General features: G+C 47.7%; 1 protein-coding gene and 1 long non-coding RNA gene across 3 annotated transcripts in view; one reads left to right on the top strand and one right to left on the bottom strand.

Moving 5' to 3' along the window:
• LOC310668693 overlaps positions 1-3,941 on the bottom strand; it is a 197,633-nt gene extending 193,692 nt beyond the window's left edge. Inside the window, exon 1 of the long non-coding RNA XR_014506801.1 lies at positions 3,912-3,941. This is a non-coding gene — a long non-coding RNA (uncharacterized lncRNA). The remainder of the gene's footprint in view (positions 1-3,911) is intronic.
• The window catches only part of CHAF1A (chromatin assembly factor 1 subunit A), a 35,399-nt gene that overhangs the window by 5,971 nt on the left and 4,704 nt on the right, over positions 1-24,724 (top strand). For both annotated transcript variants that reach the window (XM_083421461.1, XM_083421460.1), the window contains exons 3-13: positions 1,234-2,006; positions 8,350-8,406; positions 9,621-9,862; positions 9,980-10,040; positions 10,880-10,948; positions 13,363-13,589; positions 14,780-14,948; positions 16,975-17,055; positions 19,404-19,496; positions 21,820-22,069; positions 23,790-24,283. In XM_083421461.1, coding sequence (XP_083277587.1) covers positions 1,234-2,006; positions 8,350-8,406; positions 9,621-9,862; positions 9,980-10,040; positions 10,880-10,948; positions 13,363-13,589; positions 14,780-14,948; positions 16,975-17,055; positions 19,404-19,496; positions 21,820-22,069; positions 23,790-24,283 — 2,516 coding nt within the window. The remainder of the gene's footprint in view (positions 1-1,233; positions 2,007-8,349; positions 8,407-9,620; positions 9,863-9,979; positions 10,041-10,879; positions 10,949-13,362; positions 13,590-14,779; positions 14,949-16,974; positions 17,056-19,403; positions 19,497-21,819; positions 22,070-23,789; positions 24,284-24,724) is intronic.

Genomic DNA, 24,724 nt, shown 5'->3' on the forward strand with positions numbered 1-24,724 from the left:
ACAGCATGGGTAGGCAACCTAAGGCCCAGGGGCCAGATCTGGCCCAATCACCTTCTAAATCCGGCCCGAGGACAGTCAGGGAATCAGCGTGTTTTTACATGAGTAGAATGTGTGCTTTTATTTAAAATGCATCTCTGGGTTATTTGTGGGGCAGAGGAATTTGTTCATCCCCCCCCCCAAAAAAAAATATAGTCCAGCCCCCCCCCCCACAAGGTCTGAGGGACAGTGGACTGGCCCCCTGCAGGAAAAGTTTGCTGACCCCTGGTCTACAGGGCAGGGCTAGAGTTAATGAATGAAAATTGCAACAACGTAGAATTTGGCTAAACATCAGGAGGAAATTGTTATTCGTGGTATTAAACGTTTGTTGCTTGTTACCAAAGGGGTCTGCAGACCGTTTTGATTTAAAAACATAAACTTCCTAACAGTAAGAGATATTTGATACAGGAATAGTCTGCCTTGGGAGATGTGGGCTGTTCTTCACTGCAGCTATTTAAGCAGAAGTTCAGCATCTATCAGGGATGCTGTAATTGCATAGGGGGCTGAGCTAGGTTATCTCCAAGGCCTCTTCCTTCTCACCCCCCCCCTTGCAAATGGGTGTTACCGTATTTTTCGGCCCATAGGACGCACCGGCCCATAGGACGCACCAAGTTTTTGGGGGGGAAATAAAGAAAAAATATGTATTCCCCCCCCCCAGGCGCTTGTGGGGCCAGCAGCGGGGGGAAGCGCTCTTCTCCCCGCCGCCCGCCTGCACACCAGGTCCGGGGACAGCGGGAAGACGCGCTGCGCCTCCCAGCTGTCCCTGGAGCTTGCGGGGCTGGTGGGGAGAAGCACGCGTCTCCCCGCCATCAGCCTCCAAACCACAGCGGGATGGCGGCGTTCCACCTCCCCGCTGTCCCCCGACCTTGTGGGGCTGGCGCTGAGGTTCTCCTGAAGTCTGGAGAGCGAGAGGGGACGGTGCGCACCGACCCCTCTCGCTCTCCAGGCTTCAGCGAAAGCCTGCATTCGCCCCGTAGGACGCACACACATTTCCCCTTCATTTTTGGAGGGGAAAAGGTGCGTCCTATAGGGCGAAAAATACGGTATTTAGTAAGCGTGGGTGCACAGATCCAGCTTTCTAAAATCTTTACTTTTATTGGGGAAAATACATTCATATGTTAGATCATTTGCCTCTTTTTTATCTTGCCCAAAATTGTAAGCTACCATTCTTCAGCTTCTTCTTTTTTCCTGTTCCAGCACGATTGCCTTTCAAGCGTTTGAATCCCATACCAAAGGAGAAACTTGATGGAAACCCGGGAGTCAAACGAGGCAGGAATTCTCAAAACGTCTTTGATCAAAACACGCCCTGTCCTGGTTTGTCACATCCGTTACCGGACAATGTGGAGAACAGCTGCCACGAGGAAACCGAGACACAATTTGTTCCGAAACTTATTAATGGCAAGGGCCCGTTAGATAACTTTGTGCAGAAAAGCACGAAAAATAGCACAAGTCAGTTGCCCTTCATAGACTTGACAGAGGATTCCAACCACAGACTGAGTGATACTGACGCAGACCACTGCAAATCGAACAAAGTAGCGGCACCTGTAGAGAAAACTCCCGAGGAAACGGAAGCCCAATCTGGTTCACAAAAGCCTGTTTGTAATACCCCTGTGGATGTTCTGATGGCAGCTTGCCCAGTTACACCAGATGAGGATGAATTATCAGATATGGTGTTGACCAAAACAGAAACCAATAGTACTACAGAGAGCAAACACAGTAATGTCATATTTGAAAGGAAAATGCCCATCATTGTCCTGGAGGATATCATGACGGCCAGATCTCCACAAGCTTCACCTTTGGAAAGGAGCCTGTCTTCTGGAAATGAGACAATTGAGTCTTGTCCTGGAGAGAGCAAGGATTATACAAATTCCTCGTTAAGTTCTGCCTCCCTTACCAGTTCACCTGAATCCCTGCGTGTACAAGGATGCAAGGACAATAGTCCGATAGCTGCTTCAACACCTGTTGGAAAGGTATAGTATGCGTTGAGAGGGAAGCAATAAAGATGGCAAATGTTCCTTAGCAAGATCTTCTCTTTCCCAGCTTCCTGTTGCTGCCTTATCCACACGCTCATCTCTCAAGTGTCCTCTCTCTGCCCGTTTAATTTACTCCAGCTTTGGTGCCTTTACAGTCCTCGTCTGTCGTAACTCCTATGTCAGACATGTCCAACCGGTCGACTGCAATTGACAGGTAGATCCCCGGGGTGCTCCTGGTAGATCATGGAACCGTGGTCGATCATGGGCAAGGAATGATTCCGCCCCCGGTGCTAGGTTCCTCCATTGGCGCTGCAGTAGCATTGAAAGCCGGGCAAGGTGGAAAGCAAAAGTACCGTATTTTTCACTCTATAAGACGCACCAGACCATAAGACGCACCTAGTTTTTGGAGGAGGAAAACAAGAAAAAAAAAATATTCTGAATCTCAGAAGCCAGAACAGCAAGAGGGATTGCTGCGCAGTGAAAGCAGCAATCCCTCTTGCTGTTCTGGCTTCTGGGATAGCTGCGCAGCCTGCATTCGCACCATAAGACACACACATTTCCCCTTACTTTTTAGGAGGGAAAAAGTGAGCCTTATAGAGCAAAAAATATGGTAATTTTTCTTTAGTGCTGCGTGCTGTGAGTGCTGGAGTTTTGGCTGAGCACCCCCCCCCCCCGCAAATCAATAACTCTTGGCAATCCTCCCCCCAAAACTGCACGCTTCTCTTCCGTCCAGTGACAATGGATAGATCACTGCCTGTTTCTTTTGTACTGGGAGTAGATCACAGTCTCTTGGGAGTTGGACGTGCCTGTCCTACTTCTTTCCCTATCAGGTTCTCCCTCAGGATTTCAGCTTCAAACACTGGTTTCCACATTGCACAGTGACTTCTAAAAGCTATGTTACATATTTCTCTTTTTTGTCAGTGGGTTAGGTTTTTTTGTTTGTTTTTGTTTGTTTTGTTTTTTTGGCTACTTGCATCTTGAGCAGTTAGAATCTTCTATGTATATTTTGCTCTAGGAGGCTTAAAAGGTAAAGGGACCCCTGACCATTAGGTCCAGTCGTGGCCGACTGGGGTTGCGGCGCTCATCTCGCTTTATTGGCCGAGGGAGCCGGCGTACAGCTTCCGGGTCATGTGGCCAGCAGGACTAAGCCACTTCTGGCGAACCAGAGCAGCACACGGAAACGCCGTTTACCTTCCCGCCAGAGCGGTACCTATTTATCTACTTGCACTTTGACGTGCTTTCGAACTGCTAGGTTGGCAGGAGCAGGGACCGAGCAACGGGAGCTCACCCCGTCGCGGGATTTGAACCGCCAACCTTCCGATCGGCAAGCCCTAGGCTCTGTGGTTTAACCCACAGCGCCACCCGCGTCCCTCTAGGAGGCTTAGGTTTGGCTAGAATCAAGTATATACACTTCCAAAGTTAACACTAAGTACATTACTTCTGGTAAATGAGCCACCATCGCTGCCAGAGGGCCATGGACAGTTTGTCCCAGGGTTTTTAGTTTCTTAATCCAAGGGTCCTGGGTTCAAGCTCCAGGTTGGATGAAAGATTCCTTCATTCCCTCGTAGTCCCTTCTGGCTCTACAGTTCTATGATGTTGTAAAGTCATGTCTACTAAGGACCTGACTTAGGAGGCAAGCGTGTGAATGCCCAGCTCACTACTAAGCATACAAAAGCAAGAAAGACATCGCACCAAAGCATGAAATATGCCATGCTCTAAACTTTTCATTGCTATCTTCCTCTCCTTAAAATTGTGGGCAGACTTCTTACTTTATCCGCCAATTGTCAAATGCAGTGGTACCTTGGTTTAAGAACAGCTTAGTTTATGAACAACTTGGATTAAGAACGCTGCAAACCCGGAAGTAGGTGTTTTGGTTTGTGAACTTTGCCTTGGAAGCAGAACCTGTTGAGTGTGTTCCATTTGTAAATTGAGTCCCCCGCAGCTATGGGAAAGCACGCCTTGGTTTAGGAACAGACTTCCGGAACGGATTGAGTTCGTAAACCAAGGTACAGTTGCTCCATGGGACTGGTAGCTGGCTAACCTTAGCTTCGCTTGAAGTTACTGTATCCTTGATTCTGAACAAGAACATACAATGTTTCTGATTTCGCATGGTGGTGCAGCCTGATCAGAACCAGAAGTTCTGGTTAAAGAAAGTAAAAAAATGGAGGTTTCTCTCCTCACCCGAGCACACTTTTTTAAAACGGTACAACTTCAAATGATTAGGTAAAATTCACCTGCAGGCTCTCAGAACTAAAGATCACTAGAACAGGGAAATATTTGGGTTTTACGCTGCTATTAGAATGCGGCTTAAGTGATGGATTGGTAGCATAGGTTGGGAATTAGAATCTGCTGGCAGAGGTACAAAGTGGAAATCTAAGTCTTGCAAGGAGTGGCATGTTCTAAATATATTTAGCACTTAACTCTATTGGATCTTCATTTCGACTGGTTGGAATTTTGGCCACCACGTGTTATAGGCTGGAAATAGTCATCTGAGTGCCAAACCCTTCAAAAATTGTGTTGGTGTGACAGGGGTGGTCTCCTATGCAAAGTCAGCTAATTTGCACTGGAAAAAGTTGAGCTTTTATTGGAAAGCTTTCTGGCGCCCAACAGTTTGATCTAATTTAGCATGCTTATTTGTGCTTAATAAAGTTACGCTAAAAACTTAGAAACTGCCAGGCATGCGCAGGGTGGATAAAAATTAATGGTTTTTTAAAAAAATAAAAATCAGATTTTTGAATTTTTATTTGGATTTTTAAAATAAATTGATTTTGGAGGGAAAATCTTTCTAAAGATAGCTTTCTATTTAAGTTACATTATAGCCCAAAGGCTGTTCATCAGGAAATAAGGATTTGTTTTCAGTTTTTCATGTGTGCTCATTCAATAAGTGTTTTTAAGAAAAAAAAAAAATAATTTAACCACATCAGTTAACAAATATGGATACATAAGCTATAATGTTATTGTTTTGGTTAAATAGTTTAAATTGTTATTAAGGAAAATATTGTTTTTCTCCTTCCAATAAAGTACAGCAGAAAAGTTGCCCAAATATAACTTACTGATGTTAACTTATTAAACCACACAATAATTTCATAATTGACTGCCTATGTATTTATAATAGTATAACCAAATCAGAAATTTTTGATAGAATTGCAAAAACTACTCTGAATATTTATTATTCCAAAAATACTAGCAAGAACGAGTCTTTCAGTAAAAAAAAATGATTTAAATCAAGTCTTACTGACTTGTGATTTAAATCATGATTTAAATCAAATCCACCCTGGGCGTACCTAATGCTGTATTTGTGATGGGCATCCATTCGTTGTTACTAAAGATCCTGTAAAATGGAAAAAAATGCTGCAGAAAAATAAAGCCCTGGGAAGTGTTTCACCCCACATAAAACGTGGGTGTTCGCTGTGGCATATATAGCGGGGGGGGGGGGGGCCCTTCAGCAGACTTCCAAGTATGTTTGGGCCTACACAGAGCAGTGGAGATGTGGTTAATCTCCCATGTAGAGATGTAAAGGCCTGAAAAAAATAAACCAACCCAAGCAAAGTGAGGTGGGAGAGATATAGCAATTCAAATATAATCAAGTGGCTCCATAATACCCCCCCCCCTATTGCTGTAGCCTTATGAGGCTTTGCTCTCGGGTGGGATGGCCAACGCACCAAGAAATGTAGCCTTATGAGGCTTTGCCCTCGGGTGGGAAAAATATTGCGCCTGGGAAAGGGAAGTGGGAGTCAACAGACACTCAAGGAATAGTTTCGGAGAAAAAGGTTTTATTTCTACCATCCATGAACTGGTAGAAGGAGCAAGTGTGATAAGTCACAAAAAGCATGCATGAGTTCACAATCGTGCACAAACATATATACCCCTTTCCAGTTCCCTCCTCCTTTCTCCTCCCTCAGGAGTCCTGCCCCATGATGTGTTCCTCTGAGCATGTACAGAAAGCTGTCTTGGAACTATTGTGGACTCTTGGCAGGAAAGGGGGTTTCAGTGTGTTCCAGTTGTTTCATTCTTGTGCTTTGGCATGGTTCCCGGACAGAAAGCAAGTTGCAATGTGGTTCTTTAGCAAGGCCAGAAGGCATGAGAAAGGCCTGAGAAACAACGGACTGTTCTCTACCTTTGTTACAGCAGAGTGGAATGTTTCTGATGCTTAGCTGCTGAGAAAATGATTTTGAGAAGCTTTGAGCCTGCTTTGGTGGGGGGTGACTTCGGGCCTAGGTGAGGTCACCTGTCCTCACCTTCCTTCATTGCTTAATTTTAGGTCAGGGAAGGATGGCGCTCCGGAGAAACACCGGATAATGTCTAAACAGAAGAATCTGGGGCACACTTTGATTCTGATCACCTCCTTTTATTGTTCTGGGGAAATACGTGTGCAGCGCAAGGTGTGTGGTGTGAGCTATGTTCTGCTGCTGCTTGGATAGGGCACAGTTTCTTCCCAGGCCCTATTGAAATTTAATTGGATGCATTGACGTGCTGGCATTTTGTATTGATGAAAGTGCTGGGGGTGCCAGCACAAAATGGCTTTCGTATGCAGCAAAAAAGAGGGGTCTGTGTAAAGGTCCAGTCCAGTCGTGGCCACTGGAGTGGTACCTATTTATCTACTTGCACTTTGACGTGCTTTCGAAGTGCTAGGTTGGCAGAAGCAGGGACCGAGCAACGGGAGCTCACCCCATTACGGTGATTCAAACCGCCACCTTCTGATTCTGCAAGTCCTAGGCTCTGTGGTTTAACCCACAGCGCCACCCTTGTCCCTTACAGGGGTCTGTGTACTGGCACTGTATTCCGGTGAGCGCTGTCACAGAAGTCCTGATTCTAATATATTGGGAGCTGGAGAATTTTTAACTGATCTGCAGCCGTCTGACATTCCGTAACCATCCTATGAGGCTTGTCTACTGAAGTGGCCTTAAGTGTTAAATTCCACAATCCTTGCGTATGCCTGTTCTTTCAGTGCCCCTCAGGAAAGGGCCATAACTCATTGGTAGAACATCTTGCTTTATGTGCAGAAGGTCCCATGTTCAATCCCTGGTGCTTCCGGGTAGGGCTGGGAGATGTTCCCCTGCAGCTTGTTTCTCCCTTTCATCGCAAGTTGGTGCTTCTTCAAAGTCCATGACGCCTTTGGTAGATGCTCTGAGTATTATCATGCAAGAAGAGGGTAAATCTCCCCCAAAAAGCCATATACATAACATAATATGCAGAGCATGCATTTGAAGCACATGGCTTTCCCCAAAGAATCCTGGGAGTGATAGTTTGAGGGTGCTGGGAATTGTAGCTCTGTGGGGGTAAACAATGGTTCCCAGAATGCTTTGGGGAAAGCAATGCTCTTTAAATGTGTGGTGTGTACACAGCCTAAAATGCAATGCAGTAGGTTTATCAGCTGTGCTTTCTCATTACTGAAACACTCAGAGTAACATAATCACACACAATGAGTGTCATAGTAAATTAGGTGGGCAAGATTGGCCATCTTTTGTATCTTACTCCATCCCATCTTGAAAGTATACAGTGGACGTTCGGGTTGCGAACATGATCCGTGCGGGAGGCATATTCGCAACTCGCCGCATTCGCAGCCCCGCGTCTGCGCATGTGCAGGTTGCGATTCAGCGTTTCTGCGCATGCGCAAAGTGCGATTTAGCGCTTCTGTGCATGCGCAACCGCCAGAACCCAGAAGTAACCCGTTCCGGTACTTCTGGGTTTCAGCTCATCCATAACCCAAAAAAACGCAACCTGAAGCTTCTGTAACCCGAGGTATGACTGTATTTTGGAAGATAATTTGAGTGAGTTTGTGTGTGTGTGTGTGTTTCATGACAATCAATTTATGCAAGAGCTGCTTCTCAGCTTTTACTTTCAGCTTCTGGAAAGTGGAACAGGTTTTGACCAATGAAGATTTAATGTACATAAGTATTCATGCCCATTAATTTGAACGGATCTCTTCTGAGTATGACTAATGCTGAATACAACCCAAGGCTTGTCTGTATTGAAGAGAGCTTTTTAGCTGACATTAGCTCTCTGTGTGTGATTTCACACGATGGAGGAGTCCAGGGCAAGCAGGAACCAAGAGGAGTTTGTAAGGGAGACCATGTAGCACAAATGTCTTCCATTATAGGATGTTTAGTGCTCCTGGGTCAAAAGCCTGAAGAAGTTCTGTGCAACATTTTGGAAACTGCTGTATCCAGTGTTAGCCATAACTGGAGTACAATCGTAGCTTGGAAGTTGAATGGAATCCGTTCCGGAAGTCCCTTCAACTTCCAAAACATTCGGAAACCAAAGTGCGGCTTCTGATTGGCTTTGATTGCTTTAAAGGGGTGTAAATAATGCATGCTCGTCTCTGTCCTCTCAATTCCAGGCACCGCAGAAAATTCACCGGAGTTCTGAGGAGAAGGAGAAACTAAAGCTGCAGAGGGTAAAGTTGTGTCCCCCCCCCCCACACACACATTGACCTAGAAACCTTATTTGTTCACTTTTGGTAATGAGCGGAGAGCACATCCCTTTTCTGGTTTCCTGACCTCTGCTGAAGGTCCAAGCCACCACTGGCATATGGACCCAGAACATTGCCCTCTGGCTGAAAAAGTTTCCCCACCCCTATTCAGATTGACTTGCTGCTTTTTAAAGTTTCGTGCTGTGGGCCTTTTTGTTTTCTGTGCCCTTGCTTCAAGTGTTGTCCTTTTCTCTCTACAAGCAATACCAGGTTTCAAGAAGCTATAGATGAAGTGAGTAGGAGGGTGCGGGAACTTTAGCACGAGTACAGAAAGGAGGTGCTGCTTTGTCTGTTCGTTTTGAAGCATTTTTACCCTACCCTTCAGGCTTCCAGAGCAGCTTAGTTACCAGTAACATGGCAGCCCTGCCCTCAGGCTTAGGTAAAGGTAAAGGGGCCCCTGAACATTAGGTCCAGTCGTGAACGACTCTGGGGTTGCAGCGCTCATCTCACTTTATTGGCCGAGGGAGCCGGTGTTTGTCCGCAGACAGCTTCCAGGTCATGTGGCCAGCATGACTAAGCTGCTTCTGGTGAACCAGAGCAGCGCACGGAAATGCCGTTTACCTTCCCGCCGGAGCGGTACCTATTTATCTACTTGCACTTTGTGCGTTTGAACTGCTAGCTTGGCAGGAGCAGGGACCGAACAACGGAAGCTCACCCCGTCGCGGGGATTCGAACCGCCGACCTTCTGATCAGCAAGTCCTAGGCTCTGTGGTTTAACCCACAGCGCCACCCGCATCCCACCCTGAGGCTTAGATACAAGGAAAGGGGGATCAGGAGGGAGAAGGGGCAGGAGAAGCAAACTTTGGTGCTACTGCTTGGTTGCAATGGTCAACCGGAATGGTAACAGCTCAGGGAGAGGAAGAGGTTAATGTTGCTGGTCCCTTAGCAGCACTGGTGGATTCTGTCTGCTTCCCTTCTCTCCCTCTGTTCTGCCATCTGGTGGACTGGCCTCCTGGTACCAGTGGATGAAGGTGAGGAGCCTGATGCAACAAATGGCTTCTCACCAGAAATGGAGCCTGATTGAGCAGCTTCTTGGCACCTGCAATTAGGCAGTGCTTGACTTTTGTGGGGCGTTGGTGGAGCGTTGCCTAAAGAGCTCTTCTGTTTGGGGGTGTCTGTTGTCGTTTCTCGCAACCCAGGATCAGGAACGTGCAGAGAAGCTTCAAAAGCAGCAAGCTGAGCGGGAGGAGAAGGGGAGGCTGAAGGAGGAGGCGAAGGCTGCAAAAGAACGCGCCCGGGAGGAGGCGAAGAGGAAGAAGGAAGAAGAAAAAGAGTTGAAGGATAAGGAAAGGAGGGAGAAAAGGGAGAAAGACGAGAAAGAGAAGGCTGAAAAGCTGCGGGCGAAAGAGGAGAAACGGAAAGAGAAGCAGGAAGCTCTGGAGTAAGTTGGCTTCTCTGGTGGGGTTTGTTTTTACGTGTGACTCATGCTTGAACATGTGTGCATGGTTGCTTGGTCCCCCCGCCACCACCCCTCTGAAATCAAGCTTTTATTTTAAAGGGCAAAGCAAGAAGAGAAAAGGAAGAGAGAAGAGGAGAAACGGTTGAAAGAGGAAGAAAAGGTAAATGGAGTTTTGTCTCGCTCAGCCTTCACGTGCCCTCCAGTTGGACTCCAGTTCCCATCAGCCCCAGCCAGCATACAGTGGGACTGGTAGTCCACCATAATCTAGAGAGGACCTAGTTGGGAAAGTCTGGTCTAGCTGAAGGGAAGCACACTCTGGCCTCTGCCATTGGCTGGATGCTGAGGACTTGGAGAAGGCTGCCTTCCTTGCTTCCCGGCAAAAACATCCTGGTGAGGGGAAGGCCAGCCTAGCCCATGCGTCGGGAAATCCCAGCCTGCTTCTGCCAGTCAGTGTAGACAATACTAAGCCTGGTGGACTACAAGGGTCTGGCTCAGGCAGCTTCTTACGTTTTTATGAATTACGTTGTTATCGGTAAGTGGCCGGGGCCAGAATTCACAGTGGTGTTTTTGATTATTCAGAGCGAGGGGGATGCTTTTGCAGAAATACTTTTAAATACCGTATTTTTCACTCTATAAGACGCACCAGACCACAAGACACACCTAGTTTTTGGAGGAGGAAAACAAGAAAAAAAATATTCTGAATCTCAGAAGCCAGAACAGTGAAAGCAGCAATCCCTCTTGCTGTTCTGGCTTCTGGGATAGCTGCGCAACCTGCATTCGCTCCATAAGACGACCACACATTTCCCTTTACTTTTTAGAAGGGAAAAAGTGAGTCTTATAGAGCAAGAAATACGGTACGTTGTTATCAGTAAGTGGCCGGGGCCAGAATTCACAGTGGTGAATTTTTAATTATTCAGAGCGAGGAGGATGCTTTCGCAGAAATGCTTTTAAATAATCCAAATCGTCTGCATTTCATTTTGTCCATATTTCCATCTCTAGCGTATCAAAGCAGAGAAGGCAGAGATCACCAGGTTCTTCCAAAAGCCCAAAACCCAGCCTGCTCCAAAGGTGAGTTTCGTTTTGCTGTTTGTCGGGCTCTCCTGCAATGCCATTTAAATCCATGCAAAATTTCCAGGGCAATGGAAATTGCCTTCAAGGTGGCCAACACACTTCACATTTTAAATGCTGTGTTGTATATGCACAGAACCCTCTGAACTATGTAGAGTGGTGCCCCGCAAGACGAATGCCTCGCAAGACGGAAAACCCACTAGACGAAAGGGTTTTCAGTTTTGGAGGTGCTTCGCAGGACGAATTTCTCTATGGGGTTGCTTCGCAAGACGAAAATGTCTTGCGATTCTTGCGATTTTTTTTCGCTCCCCACCCCCTTTTTCTAAGCCGCTAATAGCCTTTTAGCAGCTAATCCGCTAAGCCTTTAATAGCCTTTAATAGCTGCTAAACCGCTAATAGCGCTAAGCCGCTAAGCCGCTAATAGGGTTGCTTCGCAAGACGGAAAAAACCGCTAGACGAAGAGACTCGCGGAACGAATTAATTTCGTCTTGCGAGGCACCACTGTATGTCTTTTTTATTTAAAATATGTTTACTCCACCTGTCTATCAAATCAAAAGCAGAATACAAACACAAAACCCTGATTTTTAGATCTATTGCTCTACCCACCCTCAAGGAATATGCCCCAAGTGTGCTACAAACAAATACGAAGTCCTGCTAGTAATTTTTTTTAATGCATAATTTAAAAACTCTTACCCCAATACTCTGCCACCTCAGTGCCCATCACCAAATGCCAGCCAATAAAGATGCCTCCATGTGTTGATTCTAAAATAAGCAGGCAGGGCATGGCTCCAGAAGAAGTGGGCTTCTTACATTGTCGAAGAAGCTACTGGGTGTACCTTCTCCGCTTGCCTTCCTGGGAGTTTTTTTGGCCCTGGGATGGGGAACCTGTGGTTCTAAGGACATTGCTGGACTCGGCCCCCATCATCTGTTATGCTGGAAGAAGGCTACAGGTTCCCCAACCCTGCTTTAGCTAGTTGTGGAAATCAAAAAAAAGGTCAGAAAGCATAGCTGACCCATTGCTTGCAGCAGCCTGAAGTGAATTTCTTTTTTCTTTTTTAAAAATGATATTTATTAAAAGTTTTATAATTACAGGGGGGGAAAGAAAAAACACAGTATATATATATAAAAGAGAAAATAAAATAAAAAATTAAGGAATACATCAAAAATAAAAGCAAAAAAGAAGACAGTACCTCCCCACAACTAGAAAGAAAACAAAAACATTTAAAAACACACCCATTTTTCACATCTCTATCCTTCAATGACTTATTTCCTCGACCTCCTCCCACCTCCCTTTTTTGTATTCCAGTTAATAATTAAGTCAGCAAATCCTTTCCATCTTTCACTGCTTGCTATCGTTTAATTATCTTAATCTATTTCAACCTTATCTTCCCATCAAAATCTTAACATTTATCTATGCTTAAATCTATAAAAAAAAAGCAGCCTGAAGTGAATTTCAAGTGGCACCAGGAGGGAAGGGAATATATGGTGGCAAAAATTGGTACAAAAATAGATGGGAATAGATGGTGGCAAAAATTGGTACTTGGATTAAGAAGCAAATATCCAGAGAAGCAACCCTAACCAGAGAGGAAATGTAGCCTTATTAGACTATACCGATTGGTGGGGGTCTGCGTTGCTCCCGGATGGGAGTCAAATAACACCGAGGTTTGGTTCAGAGAAAGAGTTTATTCTGCTCTCCGGATAGCAGAAGGCACTGCGTGAATCGGTTCACTGCAAGCACAGAAGCAAGAGAAATTGCATACAGTATATATATCCTCCAGGCACCCTCTCCCCCCTTCCCCAGGAATCCACCACATCAGCTTATACACGTAAGTTGACATCCATGACCATAAACAGATGTTCCTGTTCTGGTACTCTTGACAATAAAAGGTTGTTCCTGTTCCGGTATTCCTTATCTTGGGGTAAGAAGGTCACCAACTCTAAGAGCACTCCTGGTGCCCTTCCCGGGTCTCTTGTCAGACCTTGACAAGGTCTGTGCGTCAGTGTGGTCAGGATGTAAGATGCTCCACTTGGAACTGGCAAGGCCATCCATTGCCGTCACAGACTGATAAAGGAGAGGGCTTTGAGCACTTGTTTATACAGCTGGGTTTCTGTTTATACATTGACTCAAGTGCTCAAGTTAATGCTTTTTAGAAATGCTCCCTTGGAGAAGGAAAAATGGGGATTTTGGGGCCCGTTTCAGACTGACTGCACAGAAACCCATTCCTTCAGAAACATCGTTTTTGGTCTTCTTCAGGCAGCAAAAGGGAGCATTCACGTGTTTTTCAGGATTTATTGGTCAAAATATGAACTATGCCCAGGAGAGAATAGGAAGCTGGTGCTGGTAGTGAGGTAGTTGGGGGGTGGTGTGGAGAGAGACCAAGAGCTTGTGTATAACATTTTCTTCATGATTTCAGATTCTGGCTGGCTGGTGTGGCAGATTTGCTCCGTTTGAGATCAAGGAGAACATGGTCCTCGCGCCAATCTGCCGAGTCGCGGTCGATCAGGACCTCATGGACCAGTTAGACTGGCTGCTGCAAGCTCAGAGCTACAATGCTTCTTTCTTGGAAGAACTGAAAAGCAGAGATCCCTGTAAAACTGGACCCACCCTTGTCGGCAGCCCGAATGCTGATGCCTTCAACAGGTTAGTTTTCTTGGTATTGTGAGCTTTCACGGGGACGCGGGTGGCGCTGTGGGTTAAAGCCTCAGCGCCTAGGGCTTGCCGATCGAGAGGTCAGCGGTTCGAATCCCCGCGGCGGGGTGCGCTCCCGCTGTTCGGTCCCAGCGCCTGCCAACCTAGCAGTTCGAAAGCACTCCTGGGTGCAAGTAGATAAATAGGGACCGCTTACTAGCGGGAAGGTAAACGGCGTTTCCGTGTGCGGCTCTGGCTCGCCAGAGCAGCGATGTCACGCTGGCCACGTGACCCGGAAGTGTCTCCAGACAGCGCTGGCCCCCGGCCTCTTGAGTGAGATGGGCGCACAACCCTAGAGTCTGTCAAGACTGGCCCGTACGGGCAGGGGTACCTTTACCTTTATTGTGAGCTTTTGAGCTATACTACTTGTAGAAGGCTGCCCACTGCTACTGCCTTAATCTGCGGCACTTCCTCTCAAATCCTCCTTGGCAGGGCACCTGGCATTCTGCAACGCCCCACGTTGGCTCATTCCCTCCCACCCCGGCATCATCAGATAGAGGGAATTATGAGAGTTAGAAACCTGGAAGAGGGAAAAGAAGGGGAAAGTTTTCCTGCATTTCTGTCATTTGGTTTAACTTGATTTAGTTTAATTAAAGACCTTTAAAGGTAAAGGGATCCCTGACCATTAGGTCCAGTCGCAGACGACTCTGGGGTTGCGGTCCTCATCTCGCTTTACTGGCCGAGGGAGCCGGCGTACAGCTTCCGGGTCATGTGGCCAGCATGACTAAGCCGCTTCTGGCGAACCAGAGCAGCACACAGAAACACAGTTTACCTTCCCGCCAGAGTGGTACCTATTTATCTACTTGCACTTTGATGTCCTTTCAAACTGCTAGGTTGGCAGAAGCAGGGACCGAGCAAGGGGAACTCACCCCGTCGCAGGGATTCGAACCGCCGACCTTCTGTTCAGCAAGCCCAAGAGGCTCACTGGTTTAAGTAAAGACCTTTGTTGGGGTGCAGTAGCCCCTTTTCTTGTTAGCCCAGTGTTGCCATCTTAGCATTGCTTCTATATATAAAAAAAATCCTTTTCAGTGGAAAGCAGGGATAAAGGAGTCTTTCACACCGTCAGTCAACTGCTGGTGGTCTTTCACTGGCTTGGAACCCCGGTGGGCTGCATACTGATTACAGCATTTTCCTTTCAACAGCGATGTGGTCATTGTGAGCAGCAGCCAAGCAGGAGATGTGCCGGAGAGGAAGAAGTTTGGCAGGATGAAGCTCCTGCAGTTCTGTGAGAATCACCGCCCTGCCTACTGGGGCACGTGGAACAAGAAATCCTCAGCCATACGCCCAAGAAACCCTTGGTCAAAAGAGGAGGTCAGCATGTGATACTGCATCCACCTCTTATTTCAGCTGAAGTAACTCAGTGGCAAGCCCTTAGGCAGCAAAGCAGAGAAGTCCAGGTGTAAATCACCAATATACAGTGGTGCCTCGCAAGACGAAAAGAATCCGTTCCGCGAGTCTCTTCGTCTAGCGGTTTTTTTGTCTTGCGAAGCAAGCCCATTAGCGGATTAGCGCTATTAGCGGCTATTAGCGGCTATTAAAGGCTTAAGGGATTAGCGGATTAGCTGCTAAAAGGCTATTAGCATCTTAGTGCCTTAGAAAAAGGGGTGGGGAGCAGAAAAAAAACCCAGGAATCGCAAGACATTTTCGTCTTGTGAAGCAAGCCCATAGCAAATTCGTTCTGCGAAGCACCTCCAAAACGGAAAACCCTTTCGTCTAGCGGGTTTTCCGTCTTGCGAGGCATTCGTCTTGCGGGGCACCACTGTATAAGGCTGTGGTTGCCACCATGCCCGCAGCTGTGGGGTATATATGAAATTGCATCCAATTATAATCTCTGGACTATCCAGTTTATTGGCTCTTGAGAGTTGGGGCAGGGAGAAAAACCTCTCTTCCTGAGACCATGGGCAAGGGCCGTAGCTCAGCCGCAAGAGCACCTTTTCTGTATGCAGAGGGCTGTGCAATCCTCAGCACCTGCAGGTACAGAATCATAGACTTGTAGGGCCAGAAGGGAGCTCAAAGGTCGCCATCTACTCCAGCCCCCTACAAGGGAGGACTTGCAGCTAAAGAATCCCCGATCCATAGAAAGGAGGACTGGGGAAATCCTGGCGAGCTGCTGCCAGGCAGTTCTGATGATACTGATATACAGTGGTGCCTCGCAAGACGAAATTAATTCGTTCTGCAAGTTTTTTCATCTTGTGAATGTTTTCGTCTTGCGAAGCACCACTGTGCATTGACGGTTTCCCATAGGAATGCATTGGCGGTTTTTAAAAAAAGGCGCAAGACGTTTTCGTCTTGCAAAGCAAGCCCATAGGGAAATCCGTCTTGCGAAGCAACTCAGAAAACGAAAAACTATTTCGTCTTGCGAGTTTTTTGTCTTCCGAGGCATTCGTCTTGCGAGGTACCACTGTTGATGAATCCAATGGTCTGACATGGTATAAGGCAGCTTTCTGTGTGGTTAGTGCAGCTCGGTGGCTTTTATTTTCTGTCTGCTTGGCAATGGGCGTCCTAAGCTCACTTCTGCCTCCACTAAGCAACGGACTATGAGCTGCAACTGAGGTCTCCTGCCCGGTGCTGCAGTGTGAAGGAAAATCACCTGCTCTTTAAATTGTTTCCTGGGGAGCAAAAAGGATGATCCCCTCACTCTCTGTCCTTATCATAGATCCCTCTCCTCCCAGCCCAGCAGCACAGTGTTGCTAGAATCTAGCCCAGGGGTCAGCAACCTAAGGCCCTTGGGCGGAAGCAACCCGCGGTGGTCATTTGATCGGCCCACAAGCTGCTCCCGAACCGAGTTGCCTGCTCGCGCGCTGCGCTAAGCCAGCACAGCGCGGGGGCACCAGAAATCGCGCCTGTGCATGCGCAGGTGCCAGAAATCGCAGGTGTGATCCGGCCCACAAAAGGATCTCCGCGGGACCGATCTGGCCCGCAGGCTCAGTGCGAGGCCCAGGCGAGATAAACCTTGCTGACCCCTGAGAGCCAGTGTGGTGTAGTGGTTAAGAGCGGTAGTCTCGTAATCTGGGGAACCGGGTTCGCGTCTCCGCTCCTCCACATGCAGCTGCTGGGTGACCTTGGGCCAGTCACACTTCTTTGAAGTCTCTCAGCCCCACTCACCTCACAGAGTGTTTGTTGTGGGGGAGGAAGGGAAAGGAGAATGTTAGCCACTTTGAGACTCCTTAAAGGGAGTGAAAGGCGGGATATCAAGTCCAAACTCTTCTTCTTCTTCTTCCCTGATCTAGCCTCTTGTTCCTTCTCCAAAATCCTATGTACAGCCTGCAGTGCTTCTCAAGGCAGAATGGTTTTTCAGCACGGTATTGCTTTTTTCGTTCCCTCCTTTCCTCTGCAGAAACTTCTGGACTACGAAGTGGAGAGTGACGAAGAATGGGAAGAGGAGGAGCCTGGGGAGTCCCTCTCTCACAGCGAAGGGGTAAGGAGGAATGGCCACCTTCTGCCTGCAAGCAGGAGATTTCTTTGCCAAAGGAGCCAGGGTTCCGGGTGTAATAGAGACAAGCAGGATCGCCTGCAGGAAAATGCTGCAGCGCGGGTTGCAACCAGCCATGCCATCTTCTGGGGCCAGCAGTTGTTCTGTGTTCTGTGACCACACTGAGCATGCTCAGTCCTCATTGGCCCGGCTTTTCGGGAGGGAGGAGGCTCGTGGTATCAGAGCAACAAGCCAATGCGTAGATCTTCCCCACCAAAGTTCCAGCAGCACTGGTTATTTATAGAACCTTTATGCATGGAGGGATAAGTGTTGCAGAGTGTGACAGCAGCTTCCACCACTTGTCGTTTTTGTTTTAACTATATATTTGTGCTTTTACCTTGTAAAGTGCCCTGATACCTTATGATGAAGGGTGGCATATAAATCTTAATCATCATAGTAGTAATAATTGCAGTGATACCTTTCTGAACAAGGACAGAGCTGCAGATGCACGCACGTTTGTTTAGTTTTATTATATGTTTGAAAATATTTACCGTATTTTTCGCTCTATAAGACACACCAGACCACAAGACGCACCTAGTTTTTGGAGGAAGAAAACAAGAAAAAAAATATTCTGAATCTCAGAAGCCAGAACAACAAGAGGGATCGCTGCGCAGTGAAAGCAGCAATCCCTCTTGCTGTTCTGGCTTCTGGGATAGCTGCGCAGCCTGCATTCGCTCCATAAGACGCACACACATTTCCCCTTACTTTTTAGGAGGGAAAAAAGGGAGTCTTATAGAGCAAAAAATATGGTATATGCCATTTTGCAAACCTCGATAAGTGGAGTTGCAGCTGACCTGCCATTACTGACTTTTCAGTGAGTCTTAAAAGTAGAAATGCTTAGAGTAGGGTATGTTTTAGGGGTAAAGGTTTTAAATATATTTAGCTGTCTTTAAATACATTCATAGTGCCATGCCTTGTTTCTTCGGACAGTTCGTGCTGAGGTTAAGGCTGTGGATTAGGGGCCAGCCAGTGTGGTGCCCTGCCAACGGGCTTGAGGTTCCTGGACCCAGCTCCCATCATCCCCAGCCAGCACAGGCCAATGATTGGGCATGTTGGGAGTTCAGACAGGGTTCAACACGCAAGGATCAAATCCTCATTCAGCTGCATCGAGCTCGGTGGGTGACTTTGGGGTCCAGTCCCTGGGCCCTTAGCTTAATCCTACCTCCTCAGGATAAACTAGGGAGGAGGAGAAGCATGTATACCACCTTGGAGGAGAGGTGGGGTGTAAATTGAGCAAGTGAACACCTGGAGGTTGCCTTACCTGGCCCATACTGCAGCTTTTACACTGGCTTGTTTTTGTCATGTGTTAAATGCATTCTTTGTCCTGTTACGTAGTTCATGAGAAAGGCCTTGGGCATGAACCCAAGGAACCCAAAGGAAAAATCAGTTCCCACTGCCTTGGGGGACGCCTTTGGGAGAAGAAAAGGTTATGGAATAAACCGTACACAATTCCAGAGTGGAGTCCCTAACAGTGGCGTAGCGTGGGGAGTGCAGGGGGGGCTGGCTGCACCGGGCGCAACATCTGGGGGTTAGGGTTAGGGGGCGCAAATCCACAGGTTAGGGGGCGCAAATCCACGGGTTAGGTGGCGCAAATTACTTGCCTTGCCCCGGGTGCTGACAACCCACGCTACGCCACTGGTCCCTAAGGATGGCGCCTTGTACTCCTCCTCCTGGCAACTCCTGCTGCCAAGCTAGTGCCAAACGTCTTGCTTTCCTTTCATTGGACCACATCAGGAAGTCCGGGAGGGGGGTCTTGTCATATGCACAGCCTAGGACCTCCAAACATACTGCCCAGGCTTGCACCATGGAGATACTCTAGCTTACCTTGTTTGTGTGTGTAGCGGTTTAGTCCTGCTGGCCACATGACCTGGAAAGCTGTCTGTGGACAAACGCCGGCTCCCTCAGCCTGTAAGCGAGATGAGCGCCGCAACCCCATCGTAACCTTTGGCTGGACTTAACCGTCCAGGGGGCCTTTACCTTTACCTTTTTTAGATATATAGGTACATATATCCCATCTGATCTGACAATATTCTTTATTAAAAGTTTCCAGAGGGGTGGCTGTGTTGCCCTATTGCACTGAAATTACTCCTGTGGCACCTTAAAGCCTAACAAGTTTCATAATGTGCTGGAGCTTGAATGCCAGTCCATCAAAAGTTTACACCGTAATAAATTTGTTTCACCTTTAAGATAATACAGTCTTTTGCTGTTGTTTGCTCTAGAAAGAGGCTGACACTGCGCCGTTTAAAACTTGCCCCTTTCCAGGTTTTCTTGACGTCTACTTTTAAATCTTTCAGGATGATGATGATGAGGGGGGAGAGGAGGAAGACGACGACGACGGCTTCTTTGTGCCCCATGGGTACCTCTCAGAGGATGAAGGTGTGACTGAAGTAAGTCACAGAATTCCAGGGCAACTTACAACAAGACTGAACTGCTTTGGGAATAAATTTGCAAAAGGTTACTTGTGTAGGGTACAGTGACCACAGTGATCCATGCGACGGTCACCTCCAGGCTTGACTACTATAATTCCCTCTACGTGGGGCTGCCCTTGAAGCTGTCCCAGAAACTCCAGCGGGTGCAGAATGCTGCAGCGAGGCTCCTCACAGGGTCTCTGCCATGGGAGCATATTCACCCAGTGCTTTTCAAGCTGCACTGGCTCCCGGTGGAGTACAGGGTCAGGTTCAAGGTGCTGGTTTTGACCTTTAAAGCCCTTCACAGCCGAGGACCCTCGTACCTACGGGACCGCCTCTCCCGGTATGCCCCACGGAGAGCCTCAAGGTCCATAAATAACAACACCCTAGTGGTCCCAGGCCCTAAGGAAGTTACATTAGCTTCAACCAGAGCCAGGGCCTTCTCAACACTGGCTCCTGCCTGGTGGAACGCTCTGCCTCATGAGACCAGGGCCCTGCGGGATCTGGTTTCTTTCCGCAGGGCCTGTAAGACAGAGTTGTTCCACCTGGCCTTTGGCTTGGAGCCAATTTGATTCCCTCCCCCACTTTCTTTTTTCTTTTTCCTTTCTCCTCCTGTGATGAGGCTACATTTTAATATTTTAATGTTTTAATGTTGCATTTTAATCTTGTTTTTAAGTTGTATTCATTCAACTTGTTTTTATTATTGCTTGTTAGCCGCCCTGAGCCCGGCCTTGGCTGGGGAGGGCGGGGTAGAAATAAAAATTATTATTATTAGGGTAACTTGATCTACCCAGCTTGGCAGTGATGCAACAGTCCTTGCGGCACCAATAATTTGCCGGTTATAATCTGTACAAAAATCTCCGGTTCTAAGCTTTAGAATTCAAAGTGCTGATCTCATATTGGCTAGCTAAGCTGGGAGGTAGGCGGAATGTACAGCCAGGGGAGCCACCTTCCCTCTTGACCAACCTTTCGAGCACTGCACGCCATTGGTGGGCATGTGGGTGTGGCTACTCCCCATGCCTGCAGCCAATCAGAACCCGCGGAACCCGCATCGAAAGTTTGGCTTCCAAAAACAATTCACAAACCGGAACAGTCACTTCCGGATTTGCAGCGTTCAGGAGCCAAAACATTTGAGAACCAAGCTGTTCGGAAACCAAGGCACAACTGTAATATGTAATAGAAAAGAACTTAGAATAGAATCATAGAGACCCCAAGGGCCATCGAGTCCAACCCCCTGCCAAGCAGGAAACCCCATCAGAGCACTCCTGACATATGGTTGTCAAGCCTCTGCTTAAAGACCTCCAAAGAAGGAGACTCCACCACACTCCTTGGCAGCAAATTCCACTGTCAAACAGCTCTTACTGTCAGGAAGTTCTTCCTAATGTTTAGGTGGAATCTTCTTTCTTGGAGTTTGGATCCATTGCTCCGTGTCCGCTTCTCTGGAGCAGCAGAAAACAACCTTTCTCCCTCCTCTATGTGACATCCTTTTATATATTTGAACATGGCTATCATATCACCCCTTCACGGGGGGGGGGGGGGAATGGCACCTAGACCTTCTATTGTGGCAAGTGTACCCTAGGTTTAAGGCGCTATTTAGTGATTAGATTATATATCTGAGTTTCTAACCCTGGCACTGATACGAACGTGTCAGATGTTTGGGTTCCAAAGAATGTTCGCAAACCGGAACACTCACTACCGGGTTTGCGGCGTTCGGGAGTCAAAACGTTTGACTCGCAAGGCGTTCGACTTCTGAGGTACGACTGTACTTCAATAGCAAAGTGACCAAATCTTTGTCTTTAGTTATACAAACGCCCAACCTTTTGAGCCGTTCTCCTTCTTCAAAAAATCAAATATCTTTAATACGGTCAGTGACCAGAAAGCAATTTATAAAAGTAGTATTGTGCTACAAATAACAGTAAAAATATGGCCAATTCACAGAATTGATGCTTATATTTATGACCAGGTTTCGACTTTTAAGGTTTTAAAATTCAATTCAGGTGTCACTACTGTTTATTATCATTTCTTCGATGTTTGCAATTTGAACTCCGTTGTTGACATCATTGCTCGTCTTATTCTTGTTGCAATGTAACAGTACTTTGCCACGGACCTGTTAATTTCGGGCTCTTTGTCAGCTAACAGGTGTCTGATATAGGTGTCGTCTGTACTACAAGGTATTTTCCTCAGAATCGGTTCGATCAGCTCTTTTCTTGAGTCTCGGTATAATGGGCAGTATAAGATGACATGCCCAATGGTTTTGATTTCGTTGCTGTTCATCAGAGTAATGCTTTTCTTCCCCTTCCAGGAATGTGACCCCGAGAATTACAAAGCTCGCCAGAAGCTGAAAGCGAAGGAGTGGGACGAGCTGATCACCAAGGGGAAGAGGTTCCGCGTCCTTCAGCCTGTGAAGATCGGCTGCATTTGGGAAGGCAAGGAAAACAGTGACGCAGACCTGAGGCCCCTGCAACAGTTCGCAGTTTCTATCCTGGACTCAACGATTGCCGATGAAGATCCGTTAGAAAAAAGCAGCAAAAAGAAAACGAAAGACCAGCAAAGTAAGCTTCTTGAGCTTTTTTGGAGGGGAACCAGGGATCTACCACAAACGTCCAGTGATCTACCTGTTGGATGTGGCTTAACTCAGGCGATAAGTGAAAAGTAGGCCTTTATTAATACAGTGGTGCCTCGCAAGACGAAAAGAATCCGTTCCGCGAGTCTCTTCGTCTAGCGGTTTTTTCGTCTTGCGAAGCAACCCTATTAGCGGATTAGCGCTATTAGCGGTTTAGCGGCTATTAAAGGCTTAAGGGATTAGCGGATTAGCTGCTAAAAGGCTATTAGCGGCTTAGTGCCTTAGAAAAAGGGGGTGGGGAGCGGGAAAAAAACCCCAGGAATCGCAAGACATTTTCGTCTTGCGAAGCAAGCCCATAGAGAAATTCGTCCTGCGAAGCACCTCCAAAACGGAAAACCCTTTCGTCTAGCGGGTTTTCCGTCTTGCGAGGCATTCGTCTTGCGGGGCACCACTGTACAAATGTGCATGCATGATGTCAGCCTCCTAAAAAGCCAGAAGGAGCCTGCATGTTGATGCTACCAGCCATTTTCGGGCACAAACCACAGAGAGGGAGTTGGGAGAGAGATCAGACAAATCAGTTTTCCCTTTGTCTCCCTTTTGCTGGTTGGCAGGAAACCATGGTGGGATTGGGGGGGGAGACATAACCGATTAGAAATGTTCCCGTAGGAAATAACTGAATTTCTGGGCTTCTTACGCGAACCCTGGTCTAAAAAAGGGTTTTCTGGGGACGCATCCTGGTACGTTTCCGAGCACAATTCAAAAGTCTTGGTGCTGACCTTTGAAGCCCTAAACGGCCTCGGCCCAGTATCCCTGAAGGAGCGCCTCCACCCCCATCGTCGGACACTGAGGTCCAGCACCGAGGGCCTTTTGGCCGTTCCCACACTGCTAAAAGTGAGGTTACAGGGAACCAGGCAGAGGGCCTTCTCGGTAGTGGCACCCCCCCCCCATCAGATGTCAAGGAAATAAACAACAACCTGACTTTTAGAAGACACCTGAAGGCAGCCCTGTTTAGGGAAGTTTTTAATGTCTAACGTTTTATAATTTTTTTATGTGCTGTAAGCCGCCCAGAGTGACTGGGGAAACCCAACCAGATGGGTGGGGTATAAATAATAAATTATTAATTTATTATTCAGAAATTATTTGGGAAGGGGAGGGGGCTGGCTTGAAGTTGACATCCGGATAATCTCTTGATCAGTTGACTGTATGAAACAGCATCCTAATACAGTGGTGCCTCGCAAGACGAAATTAATTCGTTCCGCGAGTCTTTTCCTCTAGCGGTTTTTTCGTCTTGCGAAGCAAGCCCATTAGCGGATTAGCGCTATTAGCGGCTATTAGCGGCTATTAAAGGCTTAAGGGATTAGCGGATTAGCTGCTAAAAGGCTATTAGCAGCTTAGTGCCTTAGAAAAAGGGGGTAGGGAGCGGAAAAAAAACCCCAGGAATCGCAAGACATTTTCGTCTTGTGAAGCAAGCCCATAGCAAATTCGTCCTGCGAAGCACCTCCAAAACGGAAAACCCTTTCGTCTAGCGGGTTTTCCGTCTTGCGAGGCATTTGTCTTGTGGGGTACCACTGTAAATTGTTAATTATTCGGAAATGATTTGGGAAGGGGAGGGGGCTGGCCTGAAGTTGACCTCCGGATAATCTCTTGATGACTTGACTGTATGAAACAGCACCCTAATACTCTCTCTCTTCTTTTTTGCTGCGCTCCAGTCTTGGGACAGCTGCTACCCCTGCTTCACGGAAATGTTAACGGAAGCAAGGTCATCATCCAAGAGTTCCAGGAGTGCTGCCGGTTGGGGCTCCTGCAAGGCAACTCCACCTCTGCTCTGGAGAGCGGGGAGGCCAGCCCCACAAGCCCCAGCGCTTCCTGGGCCCAGGCCCCTGCCCACGACGGCTCCGCCATCCCTTCCAAAGCCAGGCTAAAGCGAATCATCTCCGAGAACTCCGTCTACGAGAAGAGGCCCGACCACCGGATGTGTTGGTACGTGCACCCAGAGGTGCTGAAGAGCTACGCCCAGGAGAATTTGCCCGTCCCTTGCCAGTGGAATTACGTCACCCAAGTGTCCTCGGCAAGCAAGGAGGACGCCAGCAGCAGTTTGCCGGGAGGGGCAGCGATACAGACCACCCCGGTCTCTGCGAAACGGAAGTCGACAGGGAGCATGTCCATCACCAAGTTCATGAAGAGGCCTCTTGGTGCTGAACAGGTGAGGTTCCTTTCAGGCACTCCGTTTTCTGCCTAGACTGTGAGCCAGTGTGGTTAAGAGCGGTAGTCTCGTAATCTGGGGAACCGGGTTCGCTTCCCCGCTCCTTCACATGCAGCTGCTGGGTGACCTTGGGCCAGTCACACTTCTCTGAAGTCTCTCAGCCCCACTCACCTCACAGAGTGTTTGTTGTGGGGGAGGAAGGGAAAGGAGAATGTTAGCCGCTTTGAGACTCCTGAAGGGGAGTGAAAGGTGGGATATCAAATCCAAATTCTTCTTCTTCTTCTTCTAGACTAGTACGGCCGGGCTCCCCAGGCCTTTAGCAACCTGCTGCACAGGGCCCTTAATTTAAAGCATGGCATCGTTGAATCCTGCGTTTCTAGGTTCTTGTGGCCTTAAGCGATCTTTAATGTAAGCCGCTTTGGGTCACTCTGCGAGAAAAGC

Source organism: Podarcis tiliguerta (genome assembly GCF_965153285.1).
Source record: "Podarcis tiliguerta genome assembly, chromosome: 18".
In the NCBI taxonomy this organism is placed as follows: Eukaryota; Metazoa; Chordata; class Lepidosauria; order Squamata; family Lacertidae; genus Podarcis; species Podarcis tiliguerta.